The 22,255-nt window shown below is 40.8% G+C and overlaps 1 protein-coding gene across 1 annotated transcript in view; it reads right to left on the bottom strand.

Annotated features, from left to right (window-relative positions):
* LOC106605062 (serine/threonine-protein kinase 32C) overlaps positions 1-19,652 on the bottom strand; it is a 98,545-nt gene extending 78,893 nt beyond the window's left edge. The window contains exon 1 of the mRNA XM_014200324.3: positions 19,116-19,652. Coding sequence (XP_014055799.1) covers positions 19,116-19,194 — 79 coding nt within the window. The 5' untranslated portion in view covers positions 19,195-19,652. The remainder of the gene's footprint in view (positions 1-19,115) is intronic.
* Positions 19,653-22,255: the final 2,603 nt, after the last annotated feature.

Below are 22,255 nucleotides of genomic sequence, written 5' to 3'. Positions count from 1 at the left end.
TAACTAGCTAGCTAATAAATGTACTGAGTCAGAATAAACGTAGCTAGCTATACAGCCTGATACCAGTGATGGTGTAGGGCTAAATCAGTATGTTGTTTGTGCAACATTATCTTCTAAATCAAAGAGGGATAGGCAACGCATGAATATGTTAACTACATGAAGTAGTTAAGAGAAAATATTTAATGTAGCCAAAGATTATAGGGTCCTCAAGGAAACCCTAACCAACACTTTGGTTCCTACCCAGTCACAAAAACTCCCCCGTGGCATTTTTATTTGTTTTCTTGTCAAACACTATATTCAAATTGGCCACTATTATGTTCTAACTATAGAATTTGAATAATCATAATTTTTCCATTATTCAAACAGATATCTATCTATATATACACACACACACACACACACACACACACACACACAAAGTAAACTCAGCAAAAAAAGAAACGTCCCTTTTTCAGGACCCTGTCTTTCAAAGAGAATTCGTAAAAATCCAAATAACTTCACAGATCTTCATTGTAAAGGGTTTAAACACTGTTTCCCATGCTTGTTCAATGAACCATAAACAATTAAATGAACATGCACCTGTGGAACGGTCGTTAATAACCTGATAGTGACCCCTTAACACGCGAATCCCGTTAGCGGGTTTGATTTGACAACAGCCAGTGAAAAATCAGAGCGCCAAATTCAAAACAGCAAAAAACTCATCATTGAAATTTCTCACACATACAAGTATTATACACCATTTTAAAGATAAGATTCTTCTTAATCTTAATCTAACCACACTGTCCGATTTCAAAAAGGCTTTACGGCGAAAGCAAAACATTAGATTATGTTAGGACACCACCTAAACAAGAAAAGCCGCACAGCCATTTTCCTAGCAAGGAGAGACGTCACAAAAACCAGAAATACAGCTAAAATTAAGCTCTAACCTTTGATGATCTTCATCAGATGGCACTCATAGGACTTCATGTTACACAATACATGTGTGTTTTGCTTGATAAAGTTCATATTTATGTCCAAAAACCCCATTTTACATTGGCGCGTAATGTTCAGAAATGTTTTCCCTCCAAACCTATCGGTGAATGAGCACAATGAGCACACATATTACAGAAATACTCATCATAAACTTTGATCAATATACAAGTGTTATGCACAGAATTATAGATACACTTCTCCTAAATGCAACCGCTTTGTCAGATTTCAAAAAAGGTTCACGGCGAAAGCACAATTTGCAATAATCTGAGTACAGCCCAGAAGACACCAACAACAAGCAAAGAGAAACCCGCCATCTTGGAGTCAATAAAACTAAGAAATTACATTATACATATTCACTTACCTTTGATTATCTTCATCAGAATACACTCCCAGGAATCCCAGCTCCACAATAAATGTTCGATAAAGTTTATCTTTATGTCCAAATACATCCATTTTGTTCGCGCGTTAGGTTCACTATCCAAGCGCGTGCTTACTTAGTCCAGACGAAAAGTCAAAAAAGTTATACTACAGTTTGTAGAAACATGTCAAACGATGTATAGAATCAATCTTTAGGTTGTTTTTAACATATATCTTCAATAAAATTCCAACCGGACCTATCCGTTCTCTTTAGGAATGAATATGAACTCAGCTCGCTCCCAAGTCTCTGCCGTGACTGAACCCATGCCTTATAATGGGACACCTACTTCCTTGGGCTGTTATTCCCTTCAAATTCACCATAGAATCCTCAAACAGGTTTCTAAAGACTGTTGACATCTAGTGGAAGCTTTAGGAAGTGCAAAATGAACCCTAAGTCACTGTATACTGTAAAGGCAATCACTTGAAAAAACTACAACAGATTTCCCACTTCCTGGTTGGATGTTTCTCAGGTTTTTGCCTGCCATATGAGTTCTGTTATACTCACAGACATCATTCAAACAGTTTTAGAAACTTCAGAGTGTTTTCTATCCAAATCTACTAATAATATGCATGTCCTACCTCCTGGGCCCGAGTAGCAGGCAGTTTAATTTGGGTACGTTTTTCATCCGGCCGTGAAAATACTGCCCCCTATACCTAAGAGGTTTTAAGACATTAACAGCTTACAAACGGTAGGCAATTAAGTTCACAGTTATGAAAACTTAGGACACTAAAGAGGCCTTTCTACTGACTCTGAAAAACACCAAAAGAAAGATGCCCAGAGTCCGTTCTCATCTGCGTGAACAAGTCTTAGGCATGCTGCAAGGAGGCATGCATATGTGGCCAGGGCAATAAATTGCAATGTCCATACTGTGAGATGCCTAAGACAGCGCTACAGGGAGGCAGGACGGACAGCTGATCGTCCTCGCAGTGGTAAGACTACGTGTAACAACACCTGCACAGGATCGGTACATCTGAACATCACACCTGCAAGACAGGTACAGGATGGCAACAACAACTGCCCGAGTTACACCAGGAACGCACAATACCTCCATCAGTGCTCAGACTGTCCGCAATAGGCTGAGAGAAGCTGGACTGAGGGCTTGTAGGCCTGTTGTAAGGCAGGTCCTCACCAGACATCACCGGCAACATCATCACCTATGGGCACAAACCCACCGTCGCTGGACCAGACAGGACTGGCAAAAAGTGCTCTTCACTGGTGAGTCGCGTTTATCGTCAAAGGAATGAGCGTTACACCGAGGCCTGTACTCTGGAGCGGGATTGATTTGGAGGTGGAGGGGCCGTCATGGTCTGGGGCGGTGTGTCACAGCATCATCGGACTGAGCTTGTTGTCATTGCAGGCAATCTCAACGCTGTGCGTTACAGGGAAGACATCCTCCTCCCTCATGTGATACCCTTCCTGCAGGCTCATCCTGACATGACCCTCCAGCATGACAATGCCACCAGCCATACTGCTCGTTCTGTGCATGATTTCCTGCAAGGCAGGAATGTCAGTGTTCTGCCATGCCAGCGAAGAGCCCGGATCTCAATCCCATTGAGCACGTCTGGGACCTGTTGGATCGGAGGGTGAGGGCCATTCCCCCCAGAAATATCCGAGAACTTGCAAGTGCCTTTGTGGATGAGTGGGGTAACATCTCACAGCAAGAACTGGCAAATCTGGTGCAGTCCATGAGGAGATGCACTGCAGTACTTAATCCAGCTGGTGGCCACACCAGATACTGACTGTTACTTTTGATTTTGACCCCCCCTTTGTTCAGGGACAAATTATTCAATTTCTATTAGTCACATGTCTGTGGAACTTGTTCAGTTAATGTCTCAGTTGTTGAATCTTATGTTCATACAAATATTTACACATGTTAAGTTTGCTGAAAATAAACGCAGTTGACAGTGAGAAAATGTTTCTTTTTTTGCTGAGTTTAATGTGAACCCTTTGGAATTACCTGGATTTCTGCATAAATTGGTCAACAAATTTAATCTGATCTTCATCTAAGTCACATCAATAGACAAACATAGTGTGCTTAAACAGATAACACACAAATTATTCTATTTTTCTTGTCTATATTGAATACATCATTTAAACATTCACAGTGTACAGTAGGTTGGAAAAAGTATGTGAACCCCTAGGCTAATGACTTCTCCAAAAGCTAATTGGAGTCAGGAGTCAGCTAACCTGGAGTCCAATCAATGAGACGAGATTGGAATGTTGGTTAGAGCTGCCTAGCCCTACAAAAACACTCACAAAATTTCAGTTTGCTATTCACAAGAAGCATTGCCTGATGTGAACCATGCCTCGAACAAAAGAGATCTCAGAAGACCTAAGATTAAGAATTATTGACTTGCATAAAGCTGGAAAGGGTTACAAAAGTATCTCTAAAATCCTTGATGTTCATCAGTCCACGGTAAGACAAAATGTCTACAAATTGAGAAAGTTCAGCACTGTTGCTACTCTCCCTAGGATTGGTCGTCCTGCAAAGATGACTGCAAGAGCATAGCGCAGAATGCTCAATGAGGTTAAAAAGAATCCTAGAGAGTGTCAGCTAAAGACTTACAGAAATCTCTGGAACATGCTAACATCACTGCTGACAAGTCTACGATAAGTAAAACACTAAACAAGAATGGGGTTCATGGGAGGACAGCACGGAATAAGCCACTGCCAAAAAAAACATTGCTGCAAGACTGAAGTTTGCAAAAGTGCACCTGGATGTTCCACAGCGCTACTGACAAAATATTCCGTGGACAGATGAAACTACAGTTGAGTTGTTTGGAAGGAACACACAACACTATGTGTGGAGAGAAAAAAAAAGGCACAGCACACCAACATCAAAACATCGTCCCAACTGTAAAGTATGGTGGCGGGAGCATCATGGTTTGGGGCTGCTTTGCTGCCTCAGGGCCTGGACAGCTTGCTATCATCGATGGAAAAATGAATTCCCAAGTTTATCAAGACATTTTGCAGGTGAATGTTAGTATCTGTCCGCCAATTGAAGCTCAACAGAAGTTGGGTGATGCAATTAGGTCAATGACCCAAAACACAGAGGTAAATCAACAACAGAATGGCTTCAACAGAAGAAAATACACATTCTGGAGTGGCCCAGTCAGAGTCCTAACCTCAACCTGATTGAGATGCTGTGGCATGACCTCAAGAGAGCAGTTCACACCAGACATCCCAAGAATATTGCTTAACTGAAACAGTTTTGTAAAGAGGAATGGGCCAAAATTCCTCCTGACTGGCCCTCCTGACCGTTGTCTGGCCCTCCTGACCCGCAACTACAGAAAACGTTTGGTTGAGGTTATTGCTGCCAAAGGAGGGTCAACCAGTTATTAAATCCAACAGTTCACATACTTTTCCCACCCTGCACTGTGAATGGTTACAATAAAGACATGAAAACGTATAATTGTTTGTGTGTTATTAGTTTAAGCAGCCTGTGTTTGTCTATTGTTGTGACTTGGATGAAGATCAGATCAAATTTTATGACCAATTTATGCAGAAATCCAGGTATTTCCAAAGGGTTCACATACTTTTTCTTGCCACTGTATATATTGAACAGTATATAACAATCAAAATATAGGGAGACCCATTGAAATCACTTAGAAGGTATGTGTTGACACCCTAGCGTCACGTACTACTCATAAAGCAAATGTAGAACTTTTATATTTCAAAACCATAAAATACCATCAAAAGATTTGAAAAATACAGTGATATATTTTGGCCATATCGCCCAACCCTAGTTTGCATTCGCATGCGGTATTCTAAGCCAAACTGTTATTCAGTATGTTTGTTTGCATGTATGAATGACTAGGCTATTACTTTCAGCATTTAGTTCGCATTCTTTTGGTAAGCCAGCCGTGTGTACAGCTGCATTCTCCTATTACAAACAGCCTATCTATCTTGTAGCCTATATTCATTACCAAAACTGCCTAGCTGTAGAGCACTGTCCATTATGCTGATACAGCGCAGCAGAGGTATTTTTCAGATTTCAAAAGAATTGAATGATCTCGGAGTCTTGGCATTTGAACTTTATGTTTATTTTGGTATAGCGTGATTATATAAGCAGAATTAAATGGGTCTTCCCTGTGGCTCAGTTGGTAGAGCACGGTGTTAGCAATGCCAGCATGGTGTGTGCAACGCCAGGGTTGTGGGTTCGCTCCCCACGGGAGGCCAGTACAAAAAAATATATATAAAAAATTTAAAAAATGTATGAAATGTATGCATTTACTACTGTAAGTAGCTCTGGATAAGAGCGTCTGCTAAATGACTAAAATGTAAAAATAATTCCACTGCAAGAACCCCAAAATGTTTTGCCCCCTTAATCACTTTATCATGGTGCCGGGTCTGGTTAGTCCTCTCACTCAAACCCTTGCAATTATTTTCTTATGTTGCACCTACCCCATATTTTCCAGGAATATTCTTATGGTGTTACTGAATATATCCAGAGTAGTTTCAGATTTGCTTATCAACAAATACGGTGAAAAGTACAACAAATGTAAAATGCACATAAAATCCACAGTGGAATATTTGGATTCAGTCTTGTGTTAGGTGAATTGTTGTGTCCTCACTTTTGGTCTAATAATTTGCCCATAATCTCCAAACTGTTTCCTTTCAATTGCCACCATGGTTATGCATATGCTTTTCATATTTCTTCCGTAAGAAACATTTCGGTTTAGCCCTATCTATACACTTGTGGGAATTGGCCTATAAAGGGTTAACGTGAGGAGAGGGAATTACACCGTCGTTCTATTTTAAGACTCTTTCCGAGGTGAAAAGTACACAGAGAGGGCTGAATAATTCATCTTTACAACAGCTGTCCTCACACACACACACATACATGAAGCAACGTAGGCACACACACAGACAGGCAACTGCGCACACACAAAGAAGTATGCACAAACACAGAAACACGCACGAAAACAATTACGGTGTAAATTGAAAGCATGGTGCAAAGAAAGGGGAAGAATGAACACCATAAAAATGAGTCTGTTTCTTGATTCATAACGAGAAGTGATGATGACACCTACAAAGTTCAGACGCTGCAAACATATTATTTTGGCAATCGCGCATGACAAATTTCATAAGTACAACCTCTGACATTGCATGTGACTGGGGGGGGGGGGGGCTGGCCTAGTTCTCTGTCCAGCTCTTGGTTGGGGCTGCGGCAGGACACGTTGAGTTCTGGCCCAGATACACCTGCTTCTGTGAGCCTTACCAGGTATCTGGGACACAGCGTTCCAGCAATTATATATTCATTCACACACACACGCACACACACAAACACATTTATCATTTAATTTTTTTAAACGCTAAAATAAACACCCTCTTCACAGTAAATTGTGAATGATGTGCATCCACCATCTGCACAAACAGGCATAGTGGAATGGCCATAATCTGTGGTGTGGCTTTGGCTACACCACAGCTATTTACATGATTATTCCAGACAGTTTTCTTCAAACGCTGCTATTCAATTGGGCATGACAGATCCCTTGTGGCACCTGAAAGAAGCCCTGTGTTTCAAATGTGATTTAAGAACCAATTGGGGGGGGGGGGTCACTTTACCCTTACCTATATGTACAAATCTACCTCAATTACCTCGTACCCCTGCACAGTCTGGTACCTTGTGTATATAGCCAAGTTATCGTTACTCACTGTATATTTATTCCTTGTGTTATTATCTTTCAATTATTAGTTTAATTTCTCTCTGCATTGTTGGGAAGGGCCCGTAATGAAGCATTTCACTGTTAGTCTACACTTGTTGTAGGATTTTCTTTGCAGGTTGATTTGCATATATGCTCCCTGGGGGACCAACAGGCAGCTGGGGGGGAGGGGCCTCTGTCAGCTTTGATGGTGTCACATTTCATGGCCGATTCATGGGTTCAGTGAGCAGTGTTTCATGAATGAGCCAAGCATGCTGCCACCGTGAGTGACACCCCCTCTGGCATCACGAGTGAGGCTCACATCTTTAGAGGCGTGGTGTGGTAGTGAGCTGGCATTGTCCTAAGCCCAACAGGCTAACTCTAACATATCGGTTGATGTATTTCCAACCCGTCTTTAACAGTCGGGTTGCACATATTATCACACCTCAAAAAGCCTGGAGAAGTGTTAAACTTCCCAGAAAACATATTAAAAAGTATAGTGTGAGATTTTGCCAATTAAGCCCTTTTTCTGCTTACCCAGAGCCAGATGAAATCATGGATACCAGCATGCTAGTTGTTCTGCTACACTTCCAGTCATTGCGCTAATGCTTTTAGCAATGGCTCGCAAAACTATCTTCAACTTCCTTCAAGCTGCACACAGACATACAAATGGTAACCATGAGTTCATCCGACTCTGGGTAAGTAGCTAAAGGGCTTAATTGCCAAAATCTCACACTCTCTCTTTAATGATACAGCAATCTAAATGCAATTTCATTCAATATAGCAATCAATATGCAGAGCGCGGAAGACACACAACCAGCCTGAGAATAGAGTACTACAGTAACCTCCCCTGGCCTCAATCTCTTACTGTTATGAATCTGCTGCTCGAGACCAAATACAATCCCTCCCTGAACTCCAAAGTGCCACATGAATAAATTAACACACTAAATCTTCCCAAGGCATCTCTTATTCCTAAAGGACAACCACCTCTCAACACCTCCACACACAGACAGGTTTCCAGAGGCTATTTTTTCTATGTAAAAAGTACTCAAGTCCAGCCGCGTCTTAAAATGTTGCAGAACTTCCCAAGCCCAATCTGAGACTTGTTTGAGATTATCTATAAATTGAGCGTAATTAGATTCAACAGGCATTTCTGAAATGTCTAAAGCCGAGGGGCCAAATGAAAGGCAAAAATCTGGCCAGCTTTCAGTGCACTGCCCAGAGGATTGAGAAGAAGCTCCAGTACTCCCCTTTGAACACTCTCACTCTCACACACACACACACACACACCACACACACACATGAGAACCGCTGGTCTAAAAAAACTTAGCCAGGATTTACACAAATTAAGGGAAATGACACTATATGCTTTTGTCAAACAACGTTTTCGTTTTTGGGGTTGAAAATTTATATAATCTCTTCTCTTCTGCTTAGTATCGTCCTCGCTTGCTTTCTCATGGACAGTGAATGTGACCAACCGCCTTGACTCAGTCTCATGTAGCAAAATTTGAAAGTGTTTTTTACATTGGATAAAAGCAGAGACTCAGAGCTACAAAATGGTACATCATACACTGCATTTGAGGAACAATGGGAAAGTAATTCTGATTTGAAAGTTGATCAACTTGTAACTTCACTTTTGACAAAACAGCCTTTGAACGTTTTGGTATCTCGTGAAGAGCTCTTCTTTGTCTACACCCATTCAGCATCGTTCACACCCTCTTAAGCTTTAGCCCCACCCATCTCGTTTCGCTCTCGGAGCCCACACGACGCTCTGGCCGATTATTTGTTTACCTCTGGATAACATGAAAACAGCCTAACCAGCTCCGCTGGCAACAATTTCATTACGCTTTTTCTGCAGACGTTTACTGACACTGGCCATATTCAACGGGTGTTGTACACACGTCACGTAACGTTAGCTAACGAGCCAGCCAGCTAACGTTAGCTAGATAAACAACCATGAACAAAGTGCCAACAATGCCTAACATTAGGCTCTAAATAGAAAAGCAAATGGCTCTGAGAAACAAATAATAACGTCAGCTAGGGAGCCAGCCTGCTAACGTTAGCTAGCAAGATAACAGTACACTTTAGCTTGAAATGAAACCACTTTGTCAAACTAGAAACGTGTAATATCTGAAAATGTAGTTAGTCTAGCGTTAGCTATCTTACCTCTATACATCATCATCATCATGCATCAGGAATGCCATACGGTCAGGAATGCCATACCATGGTTGCCCTTAGTTTGAAGATGTAATCCAGAGACAGGTGTTTTCTCCATCTCTTTAGCTATCATACTCTAATTCTACTGATTTCAAAACTTGATCCTGCAGAAAGTGGAGAGCAACACTTATGCAGCTCCACTACCCAATACATAATTTTTTTTTAAAGCCGCGTTCAACAGGATTACCAACACAGACTGACGAGCTCAAATAGACAGAAGCCTTCAATATGGCAGACCAATCCGAATTCCTCTCTCTCACACACAATATATATATATATATATATATATATATATATATATATATATATATATATATATATATATATATATATATATATATATATATATATATATATATATATATATATATATATATATATATATACACATACAACCAGTCAAAAGTTTTAGAAAACCTACAAGGGAATTTTCTTTATTTTTAATATTTTCTACATTGTAGAATAATAGTGAAGACATCAAAACGATGAAATAACACATATGGACTCATGTGTTGGGTCATTGACCTGTTGAAAAACAAATGACAGTCCCACTAAGCGCAAACCAGATGGGATGGCGTATCGCTGCAGAATGCTGTGGTAGCCATGCTTGCTAAGTGTGCCCTGAATTCTAATTAAATCACAGACAGTGTCACCAACAAAGCACCCCCACACTATAACACCTCCTCCTCCATGCTTTACGTTGGGAAATACACATGCGGAGATCATCCGTTCACCCACACGCGTCTCACAAAAACAAGGAGGTTGGAACCAAAAATCTCAAATTTGGACTCGAGACCAAAGGACAAATTTCCACCGGTCTAATGTCCATTGCTCGTGTTTCTTGGCCCAAGCAAGTCTCTTCTTATTATTGGTGTCCTTTAGTAGTGGTTTCTTAGCAGCAATTCAACCATGAAGGCGTAATTCATGCAGTAAACGCAACAATTGCAAAGATTTTTCTGAGTTACAGTTCATATAAGGAAATCAGTCAATTGAAATAAATTAATTAGGCCATAATCTATTGATTTCACATGACTGGGTAGGGGTGCAGCCATGAGTGGGGGCATAGGTCCACCCACTGGGAAGCCAGGCCCAGCCAATCAGAATGAGTTTATCCCCACAAAAGAGCTTTATTACAGAAAGAAATGAACATGCAATTCTCTGACAACAGCTCTGGTAGATATTCATGCAGTCAGCATGCCAATTGCACACTCCCTCAAAACTTGAGACATCTGTGGCATTGTGTTGTGACAAAACTGCACATTTTAGAGTGGTCTTTTATTGTCCCCAGCACAAGATGCACCTGTGTAATGATCATGCTGTTTAATCAGCTTCTTGATATGCCACGCCTCTCAGGTGGATGGATTATCTTGACCAAGGATAAAAAGCTCACTAACAGGGATGTAAACAAACTTGTGCACAACATTTGAGAGAAATAAGCTTCTTGTTCATATGGAACATTGCTTGGATCTTTTATTTCAGCTCATGAAACACAGGACCAGCACTTGACGTGTTGCATTTATATTTCTGTTCAGTGTAGTAGACTGTAAACTGTGGGGGTTATAAGCGGTGTTAAATAATATGTTTTGTCCATTAAAAAAAATAAAAGAACAGTGTTTACTAGTGTGTATTAATGATTCTTAGCTGCATAGACAACCATCTGCTGTAACGACTGTCGTAACGAGGGGACCAAAGCACAGCGTGTTGAGTGCTCATAATGACTTTCTATTTTAACACAGAACACTAAAGAAAACAACAAAAGCGACAACGATCAGCTCACAGTTCTGTCAGGTACATAGACTAAACAGAATACAACTGCCCACAACACAGGTGGAAAAAAATAACAACTACTAAAGTATGATCTCCAATTAGAGACAACGAGGACCAGCTGCCTCTAATTGGAGATCATCCCAAAAAAACAACAACATAGAAATAGAAAACTAGAACTAAACATAGCTATAGAAAAACACAAAACACCCCGTCACGCCCTGACCTACTCTACCATAGAAAATAACATCTTACTATGGTCCGGACGTGACATCTGCAATAGCGACGGAAACAACAGTGACAGTAAACACTGCAAAAGGGCAGAAAGAGATTTTCATAAATCAATCATTTTCATATTAGCCTACATCAATACACATTTTAAAACCGTTTGTACCCTGAGAGGAAAATAAATGGAGAATAAGAGCAACAAAAAGTGCAGTAAAGAGAAAGGAAAACATTTAAAAAGAGAAGTCTGCAGGTGTGAGAATACACCCTGACTATATGACACGTTCTGGGCTGACGTCAATTACATTCTCTGTGTGCCCTCATCCGCTCCTCGCATCATGCATTGGCCAACACACACACGCACGCACACGCACACACACACACACAAACACACCGAGTGACCTTTCGGGTTTTATCTCAGAACCCAACTGAGCTGATCTCTTTGAAGACACCTACAGTCTGAAACTAGTTTTGCTATGAAACCTGTCTCCTGTTTATCACCGGAAGTAAGTTAAGGGAATTGTAAATACATTCAAGACCTTTAGATACACTATTTTAACAAGGACTACTGCCTACTACTACGCAACTGCCTACTACTACGCAAAAGGGGGATTGTTCACTATTACAAAGTAGTCTATCCATCACCCAGTCTTCAACCCACGAGTTGAGTTGTTGATGTTATTGCTATTCTATTACTGTACTGTATGTCCAACTTGTGAAGTTGGTGAGGTATTCCTTTCTCACCACAAATCAGATAATACCGCAGTATAACCAGCATATATCAGCCACGTATTGGATTACTACTGGCATAAGGGGAATTAGTCAGTACTAGTGAGGCTAAAAGCTGCAGGCATAGGGCTCCTGCTCTGTTCGAGAGAGAGAGACTAATGTTGGAGATGAAAGAGAAGCGGGACTCAGTATTCCATGCAAGCAATCTGCCATCTCTCTCTTTATCTCTTTCCTCCACTCCTCCAAGTCTGCCTTGCTGTTTTGTTCCTCAAACCCTCATACTCACGGAACGCACACTCCCAACATACAAACTTGCACACACACACTACATCGAGCACATTACGCACACAGTATGCTTCTCTGTATAGTCAATCAGAGGAGCAATGAACTGTATGGAGTACACAAAGAACATGCCTGGTGGGCTCTATCAAAGAACGCATGGATATCTCCATTCGGCGTCTCTCTGGATTTTTTACTCTTTGGATGCAACTACATTCCATTCAAAAGCAGACTACAGTATGTGCATTACTGCAGTGGTCAGGTCAAGTTCTCAAAAGGAAAGTGCTTCTTTCTCCTGGGGTTTGCCTTGGCACATGCTTCAACACTTTCATCCAGCTAGTGTTTGCATGACCTTTCTAAAGAAAGGCTTGAGTGGAGCAGTGGGATCCGGCCATATGTCGGTCTGTTTATATGACACAAGTTAAATTGTCACCAAGGCTGGAAGTAGTTCTGAGAAATAATGCAATGTACAACAGCCAAGCAAGGAGGATGAGTGTCCTAATCAATCCTATAGGCTCTCTCCTATCTCCTTGCTATAAATGTAAAAAAATAAAAAATCTACTAAAATAGCCCTCGGGCAGCTTCTGTTAGACATTAACCTGATAACTCCATTCTAGCCAAGTACCGCTCTAATATTACTGCCCAATGTAGACCATATACCGTTTTCCAAGAAGCCAAGAGATGTTGTTTTCCAAGAAGCCAAGAGACCCAGGCAGAAACAAACACAACACTTAGTGGATGTTCTTCACATGAAACCAACTCAGCAACTTCGATACAAATCGGCTGAATGGGATGTGATGCTACTATTGGTTTAATGTGTAGAGATTAGGGATGTGCATCTTTCCCTTACAAGACGATTCGATGCGTATCTAGACACGATACAAGAACGATACGTTGTAGTTTAAAAGAATTCGGTGGGATTCGGTTTGATTAGAAAACAATTTGAGCAGGATGCAATATGATACATTTGTTGCATGAACACATTCATTTTCCATTCAAATTAAATTCTGCTGCTGATAGAGCTCAGGAGATAGGCCTCTCTGAGCTGGATCTGTCTGAAATTACTTATGTGAGTGAGTGAGTGAGTGAGTGAGTGAGTGAGTGAGTGAGTGAGTGAGTGAGTGAGTCTATGGTGTATGTACTATGTAGGCACCTGAGCTGAGCCATAAAGGAGACTAGGCATCTACCACCCCACTACCACTATCGGATTAGTAGGCAATGTAGCCTATGTTTTTTGTCCCCTCACTTTGGTTGTGAAATACCGTCACCCTCTAACTAACTTGTCATTTTTGCAAATGAACTGTTTGAGCTAGTATGCATCAATATTGATCGTTTACAAATTAGCTACAACATAGCTAATGAATACATAGCACAACTTTGGGTTTCACTCCCCATCTCAATATCAAATGTTTTGGAAGTTTTAAGGAAGTGATCTTTTCTTCTCCTCTCGCTTTGGCCATGCGGTGCATCTCGTAAAAGTGATTGCTGTCCTCGTTATGAAATGACTTACTTTACCCTGTATTATCCCAAGATCAGGAACAGGCTGCCTACCTCCCGTTAGTGAGCTGGGCACAGTGCAGTTTGACTAGGTTACTGATATTGCCTGGTGTTCGGCATGAAAAATGAAGTATAGATCAATGACTGTCAACACAGTTACATGCGGTTCGACACTGAAGGAGAGGATGCATCAGTTGTCACAAAAGATGTGGTATTTTCAGAAGGTAGAAAGAATAATATGGCGATCCATAACATTTGAAGCGATTTTGTGACTGATGCATGCTACATCTGGATCAGTTTGGGGTCCGCGGACCGATGCACCGGTGCGTATCGGTGACTCGTCACATCCCTAGTAGAGATCATATACATCGAAGGATAATGCATTAAGAAAGTATCGTGGCACTTATAACTCTTGTGCCTAGGGTTGCAAAGGGTCGGAAACGTTCCGGGAAATTTCCATGGGAAATTAAGCCTGGGAATTTTGGGAATTTTGCTTAAATTCATCAAAAAAAGTTAGCTTATAACAGTTAACCTTTTTTTGTGGGATACACAAGGCAATTCTAGGTCTTGTGGCATATTTTGGTTAAACTATCCACCAATTCAATGGAATTGCAACCCTTGCAACCCAACCTCTGCATGCACAGTGCATTCTTCCATCACATGTACAGCTGATTCTCAATATCTTGCACACTAATGAGATGCTATTGAGCCCACACTACTACACTGCCTGAGCCAAGGACTACACACTTTCTGGTAAGTTTTGATTACAATACTGGGTTGGGTGAATATATTTTAGATGACATACATACTTTTTTGTTAACTAGTAAATAAACAAATTTGCCTACAGCAAAGTGTGTTTAAATCATTTCCAACCTAACAATTTCTGCTAGTTAGTTTTTGCTACCATGTGGTTTTTAAATTGCATGAGCCTGCTAACTGAGGAGTGCTAATTACATACATGTTTCATTTTAAAACATTTATCTTACAAGGGAGTTGTTTATTCTAACTGATTAACTATTTATCTGTACATGGAATTGTATTTGGGGTTCTTTTTTACTCATTTTTTCCTAATCTTTACAGGAAAATGCCACGGGCACTATCTGATGTGTGGAGACATTTCACTGCAACTAACGTAGAAGGAAAAGCTGTGTACATTTGCAAATACTGTGCCAAATCATATGTGAAGAATGCAACAAAGATGCAGAATCATCTGGCCAAGTGCATAAAGTTCCCTCAGTGCTCACAACAAGCAACCTCTGACAAAAGTTCCTCTACTTCTATTTGAGGTGAAAATGATGAATCAGACTTCTTATCGATAGCAACAGCTCATGGTCCTTTTGGAATCAGAATTTTTTTGACTCAATGTAGGAACATAGAGAAATGCTAATGAATGTATTGCTTGAGCTGTGGTATGTGAAGGGTCATCAAGTTATAGCAGCAATCTACCTCACCAAGCAGTGAGAAGAATAAGAGCACCACATTGAAGCTGCCCAGCAACACCCGTTGGGGTAGTGTGGTCATCATGTTTGACAGTCTCCTGGAGGGTAGGAGTCTCTCCAAGAAATGGCCATATCACAGTCTGCCGATATGGACAGCGCCATCAAGAGGGTCCTCCTGGATGATGTATTTTGGGAGAGAGTGGTAAGCAGTCTGAAACTCCTGAAATCTATAGCAGTAGCCATTGCACGGATTGAGGGAGACAATACCATCCTGTCTGATGTTCAGACTCTGCTTGCAGATGTAAGAGAAGAAATCCGTAGTGCCCTGCCCACTTCACTGTTGCTCCAAGCAGAGGATACTGCAGTTCTGAAATAAATTACAAAGCGTGAAGACTTCTGCCTGAAGCCCATACACGCCGCAGCGTACATGTTGGACTCCAAGTATGTTGGCAAGAGCATCCTGTCTGGTGCAGAGATCAACAACACCTATGGTGTCATCACAACCGTGTCTCGCCACCTTGGCCTGGATGAGGGCAAGGTTCTTGGCAGCCTGGCGAAGTACACTTCGAAGCAAGGGCTTTAGGATGGAGATGCAATATGGCAGTCATGCCAACATATCTCATCAGACAAGTGGTAGAAGAAACTTTGTGGATTGGAGGCTCTTTCCCCTGTTGCCTCCATCATCCTCCAAATCCCACCAACATCAGCCGCCTCAGACGCAACTGTTCCTTATTTGGGAACACACACACACCAAAGCACGCAACAAGCTGACCAATACAAGGGTTGAAGAATTGGTGGCCATCCGGGCAAATTTGAGGCTTTTTGAGCCCGACAACGAGCCATCCTCAACAAGGTTGGAAAGTGACAGCGTAGATGATGATGTTCAACAGGTGGACATAAAGGAGGTCCAGGGAGAAGACATGGAAGCCTGAGAGGAAGACAACCAAAGCTTTAGTTTCCAGACTATCATTTTACAGATGTATTTTGAAAACGTTTTTGGGAGATGCGATCGATCATTGGGATCATTCAATATTCCCTTTCTTTTGTTGTTCAGTGAAATCATCCCATGTGAAGAGTCAACCAATTTAATTCAAGTTCAATTCGTAACTAAATTGTTTATTTAAACTCTATTGGAAGAATTTAATCATGTCTACTTATGATAAGGTAAAATGTTTATGATTCTGTCTCCATATGATATGGTAAAAATATCATATGCAAAAAACATCTACATATACATTTTATTTATATTAATTCCCATATATTCCCGTTGCTTCCCACGGAAAGTTTCCACCTCTAAATATTCCCCAAAATGTGCAACCCTACTTGTGTCTTACCCACCCTTTCAGGAGAGTAATTATGCTGTGTTAAGATAGTCTTTTCACATTGCGAAAGGAATTATATCAACCGCCACCACTTAATTTATGTGCATCTACACATGATGATGATGATGGGGGATCAGTGAAGGCTGCTGAGGGGAGGATGGTTCATAATAATGGCTGGAACGGAGTGAATACAATAGCATCAAACCATGTGTTTGATGTACACTACCGGTCAAATGTTTTAGGAGGCACACTTGTTAATTGAAATGCTTTCCATACGACTATCTCATGAAGCTGGTTGACAGAATGCCAAGAGTGTGCACAGCTATCAAAGGCAAAGGGTGGCTATTTGAAGAACCTAAAATATATTTGGATTTGTTTCACACTTTTTTTGGTTACTACATGATTCCATGTGTTATTTTATAGTTCTGATGTCTTCACTATTATTCTACAATGTAGAAAATAGTCAAAAATAAAGAAAAACCCTGGGATGAGTAGGTGTTCTAAAAACTTTTGACCGGTAGTGTATTTGATACCATTCCACTGATTCCGCTCCAGCCATTACCACAAGCCCGTCCTCCCCAATTAAGCCGTCACCAACCTCCTGTGATGGGGATGGTGATTATGATCATACATGACATGCTCACTCTGGGTGAGGTGGAGTGGAGGCGGGGTTAATTCATGTAACTAGTGATTCAGATATGGCAGTATGGTATAGAATACGCAGCAATCACCCCGGCCCATAGAGATGATATAAGACTTTAAAACAGAATATACACTGAGTGTACAAAACATTAGGAACACCTGCTCTTTCTATGACAGACTGACCAGGTGAAAGCTATGATCCCTTTACAATGTCACCTGTTAAATCCACTTCAAATCAGTGCACATGAATGGGAGGAGACAAGTTAAAGAAGGATTTTTAAGCCTTGAGACATGGATTGTGTTTGTGTGCCATTCAGAGGGTGAACGGGCAAGACAAAAGATTTAAGTGTCTTTGAACGGGGTATGGTAGTAGGCGCACCAGTTTGAGTGTGTCAAGACATGCAACGCTGCTGGGTTTTTCAGACTCAACAGTTTCCCCGTGTGTATCAAGAATGGTCCACCACCCAAAGAACATCCAGCCAACTTGACACAACTGTGGGAAGCATTGGAGTAAACGTGGGCTGCTTTCGACACCTTGTAGAGTCCATCCCCCGACGAATTGAGGCTGTTCTGAGGGCGGGGCGGGGGCGGTGTTCCTAATGTTTTGTGTACTGAGTGTACGTTGTCTCCTCCCCATTTTTGCCATGCCAGCCTTGAGCCTCAAGGCTCCTCAATTAATCAAAAGTATAGGGGAAAAACAACATCATAATGCCTGCCAAATTGCCACCCTTTTCCCTCTGCAAATAGAACCAGCTCTATAATTGTTTATTTGACAAACACAAAGACATACTGTACACAGCTCCACATAAAAAAACGAACATTGACAAAAACAACAAAAATTGCACTGTTTGCAGGTCCACAGCTTGTCATTACACCTTTCATAACATTTACATCATTTTCACTGAAGTCTGTTGATACATCAAAAGTACCATTTGAACTGTATGGACAAAATGTAGCTTCTAAAATGGGTCACCCTTGTAGCTAAACACACACACACACACACACAAACAAACAAGAACTCACATACACACAATCTCCATCCCTTCCTAATCATATGACCACAAGTCTGCAGTGAACTGACCTCATTTAGTTACAGTTTCACTGATTTAGTCAGTTCATCTGTCATTTTAGATAACTCGTTGGCAACAGTATAAAGGGGCATTGATGATTCAAAGCAAGGCATATTTGGTTCAGCTCGAATGGGCTTATTCTCCATCACGGTGACAGACATGAATGTGCATTACTTTCATGCATGCCACTAATCTTGTATGAATTATTCAATTAACACAATGACTTCACATTCTCATATTTCCTAATAGTTCCCCAAAGATAGCTGCATACAAACGACGCATGTAAAGGTGAAGTGAAGTGTGCAGGTACTGCATTCGGCAAACACATCCTGAAAAGTCTGAAGAATAGCAAGAAAAATCATCAAAGAATGAGACATCTACATGAAATGCAATCCCCGGTAATTACACTGACTGCATGACACTGTAGCCACTTGATCTCCAGAATGAATAGATTGCAACCAATATTTCAGTGTCCTCTTTCTGGATTTTTTTTTTTTGTGTCATCATCAACAACAAAACATTGGTATAATTTGGCAACAACAAAAAAAAACGTGTAAATGTGAAATACGGTGTCAGTTGCTAGACTTTAGCCTACGTTCTACATTTTGTTTCACTGTCCATCAATCTAAAGTTGAACCCCACACCCCGCATATCTGCTTTCATCTCTAGGCTGCATGTTTTTTTGATGCTATCATTTTATAAATATTTCCTAAACAATTATCGAGGTGACATCAATAGGAGCTCATCATCTATAGCCTAGGCAGCATCGTGATGAAATTGCTTGATCCAGTGAACTAACTTTGACTCAAATGCAATTTAGGTGGTGCTACAATGTTGCGCTATAGTTCACTATCAACGCAAAATAGCGCCGCTTTCGTTTCGTTGTGTTTTCTTACCATCTTCCTTTTCATCGTAGACCGGTCTCTTAGAACTGTTCGCGCCCATCCTCTTCTTCCACTTGCCCCAGTGAAACATTGATGCGTGAGCTCAGATAGCATTCCTCGCCACTTAAAAAAAACTAGCTACAGCTCTGTATTGAACACGCTGAACAAATGCATCGCTCCGTCCTCGGTTATTATTTTATCGATGATTTTCTCTCATTTACGCACCGCGACTTTGTCTCACTAAACCAATGAAGACGAGAGATTAGATCGGAGAGAGAGCCTCAATACTGTATTTCAAAGAAAAACACTCGGCTTGCCTATTTTTCTATTCCCTCCTCAACTGATTTAGCTATGTTCGCGGAGCTGTGTGTGACACTTCGCCTCTAGTCGTCGTGGCTTGAGTCTCTGTCATGGATGTCAAGAACCATGCCTCTCTGCAGGTCTCGTGTTAGAATGTAAGACCATTTTCAATATTACAGTAAGTGCTGCTGTATACTACACAACTGGATTCTGTCGTTGCAAAAATGCGAATCTAATTAAGAGATTATTGGCGCCAGATCATTGAAAAAGGGGTTAATGCTGCGTTCATAACCAAGTGGGAAGGTGGTAATTACCAGTTGTGAAGTCGTAAATTAGTGATGTGCAATTTGAGAGCAATTAGTTTTTTTTCGATTACTCATCTTACTGATTCGTGAGTCGTGATTTGTTTTTCTGAGTGACTCATTCATTTTAGTCGTCATTTGATCTGCTAGCCGCAATGAGTGGTACAGAAAGATTGAAACACGCTCCGCCGACTCAGTGTCACCAGAGACGTGCTCTGACCTATGTCTCCAACCAACATACACTGAGTATAGCAAATATTAGTAACACCTTCCTAATATTTAGTTGAATTCATCGGGGCATTGACTCTACAAGGTTCAAAAGCATTCCACAGGGATACTGGCCCATTTGACTCTAATGCTTCCCACAGTTCCGTCAAGTTGGCTAGATTTCGTTTGGGTGGTGGACCATTCTTGATACACGCTGGAAACTGTTGAGCATGAAAAACCCAGCAATGATGCAGTTCTTGACACAAACTGGTGCACCTGGCACCTGGCACCTACTACCATACCCTGTTCAAATGCACTTAAATATGTTTTCTTGCCCATTCACCCTCTGAATGGCACACATACACAATCCATGTCTCAATTGTCTCAAGGCTTAAAAATCCTTGTTTAACCTGTCTCCTCCCCTTCATCTAAACTGATTGAACTGGATTTAACAAGTGACATCAATAGCGGATCACAGCTTTCACCTGGATTCACCTGGTCAGTCGATGTCATGGAAAGAGCAGGTATTCTTAATGTTTTGTATACTCATTGTACAGTATATGCACACAGGAAAATAGGTCATGCTGCAGGCAACACGGCAAAGAAAAATATGCCTAGAACTGATCATTGATCGCATGGTGCAAGAATTACTTTGATTAATGGATTATTGAATGTTATGATGGACACAACATTATAGAACCAAAATATACAAAGCCTCTGCTCAACAAACTCGAACTCCAGAACGAATCATGAACTATATTGTGCTTATTACCCTCCCGGCAGTCAAGCAATATATTCTGCCAAGAGTTGCTCACAATCTAGTCCGGTTGCAGCCACAACTAGACTTCTTTTCAGATGTATCAAGAAATACAATTATTTGTATGCCTAGCAAAAAACTAATGTTTAAAGCACACTTTTACAAGTCTCAGTCACAAATGACAGCTCCAATAAAAAGTCAGTAAAAAGAGCTGAACTTCCCATCACCATGGTAAATACCAGTTGGATGTATTCACGTGCTTTGAACTCATTAAGAAACGCCAATTGACTAATGGCCAACAAGCTGCGTCAACCATAAACTAAAAGTATAGCTATCATGCTTGTAAACAAATTATAGTGTTCAGAAACCATATAAAGTTGGATACCACGTAATTGGGGAGAAAAAGGGGTAAAAAGAAAAAAACATGAATAAATAATGTTTTGTTGTTACATTTAACTGCCGACAATTGTGTTATCTAGGTAATTTCCTTAGGTGTAGGTGACGTCTGAGGTCAGCATGTGGGAGAAGTTAGAACTCAGGGATGATAGACGAGTTTCCCGCTAGTAATTACGAGTTGGAGGGGTGTTCAAGTGGATTTTTCCCAGTTGTATGTGGTAAATACCACCTTCCCACTTGGTTATGAATGCAGCATAACACTTTACTTCCTTGACCTTATGCTGCGTTCATAACAAAGTGGGAATGCGGTATTTACAACATACGACGGAAAATCCACTTGAATGCATAATTACTAGTGGGAATCTCATCTCTATCTTCCCTGAGCTCCGACTTCTCACACATGCTGACCTCTGACGTCCCCTACTAAGGAAATTACCTCGACAACAGCTTTTTCAGCAGTTAAATTAAACAACAAAACATTATCTATATAAGCAGTTTAGTAATATGGTTTTTGAACACTATAATTTGTTTACAAGCATGATAGCTGTAATTTTTGTTTATGTTTGATGCAGCTTGTTGTCCATTAGCCAATCGTCTTTTCTCAACGAGTTCAAAGTTGAATGCATCCAACTGATATTTCCGACTTATCAACTGGTAATTAACACCTTCCCACTTTGGTATGAACACAGCATTAGAATAGGCTACATCATGAATAGATGTGAGATTACACATAATGCTTCATCATGGCATACATTGGGAATGGGATAGGCCTACATTTCTGTTAAAAATGACCAGAATAAAAAAAGTATGAATTATAACTTAAAATAGAATATGATAGAAATGCATGCTACGGTTGGTATTGGATATCTAGATTTCTTAATTGAATTGATCGAATAGAATAGAAAGCCCCATAAGGATATTGCTTTGCAACAAAGTAGGCTACATATAGCATGCAGGTAACATATTCACAAGATATCATATCAGGTCATACAACATCACAAGACATAATGACCAGACAGACATAACAACACAGTAGTTGACGTGAGTAAGGTTTTTAAACGGGTCAACACTTGTAAGGCCGCAGGGCCAGACGGTATTCCAGGGTGTGTCCTCGGGGCATGTGAAGACCAGCTGGCAGGCGTCTTCACTGACATTTTCAACCTATCCTTGTCCCAGTCAGTAATCCCCAC

Source organism: Salmo salar, chromosome 01 (assembly GCF_965601325.2).
Source record: "Salmo salar chromosome 01, fSalSal1, whole genome shotgun sequence".
NCBI lineage: Eukaryota > Metazoa > Chordata > Actinopteri > Salmoniformes > Salmonidae > Salmo > Salmo salar.
Note: the sequence above shows the minus strand (reverse complement) of the source record. Positions and strands in the feature narration are given on the sequence as shown.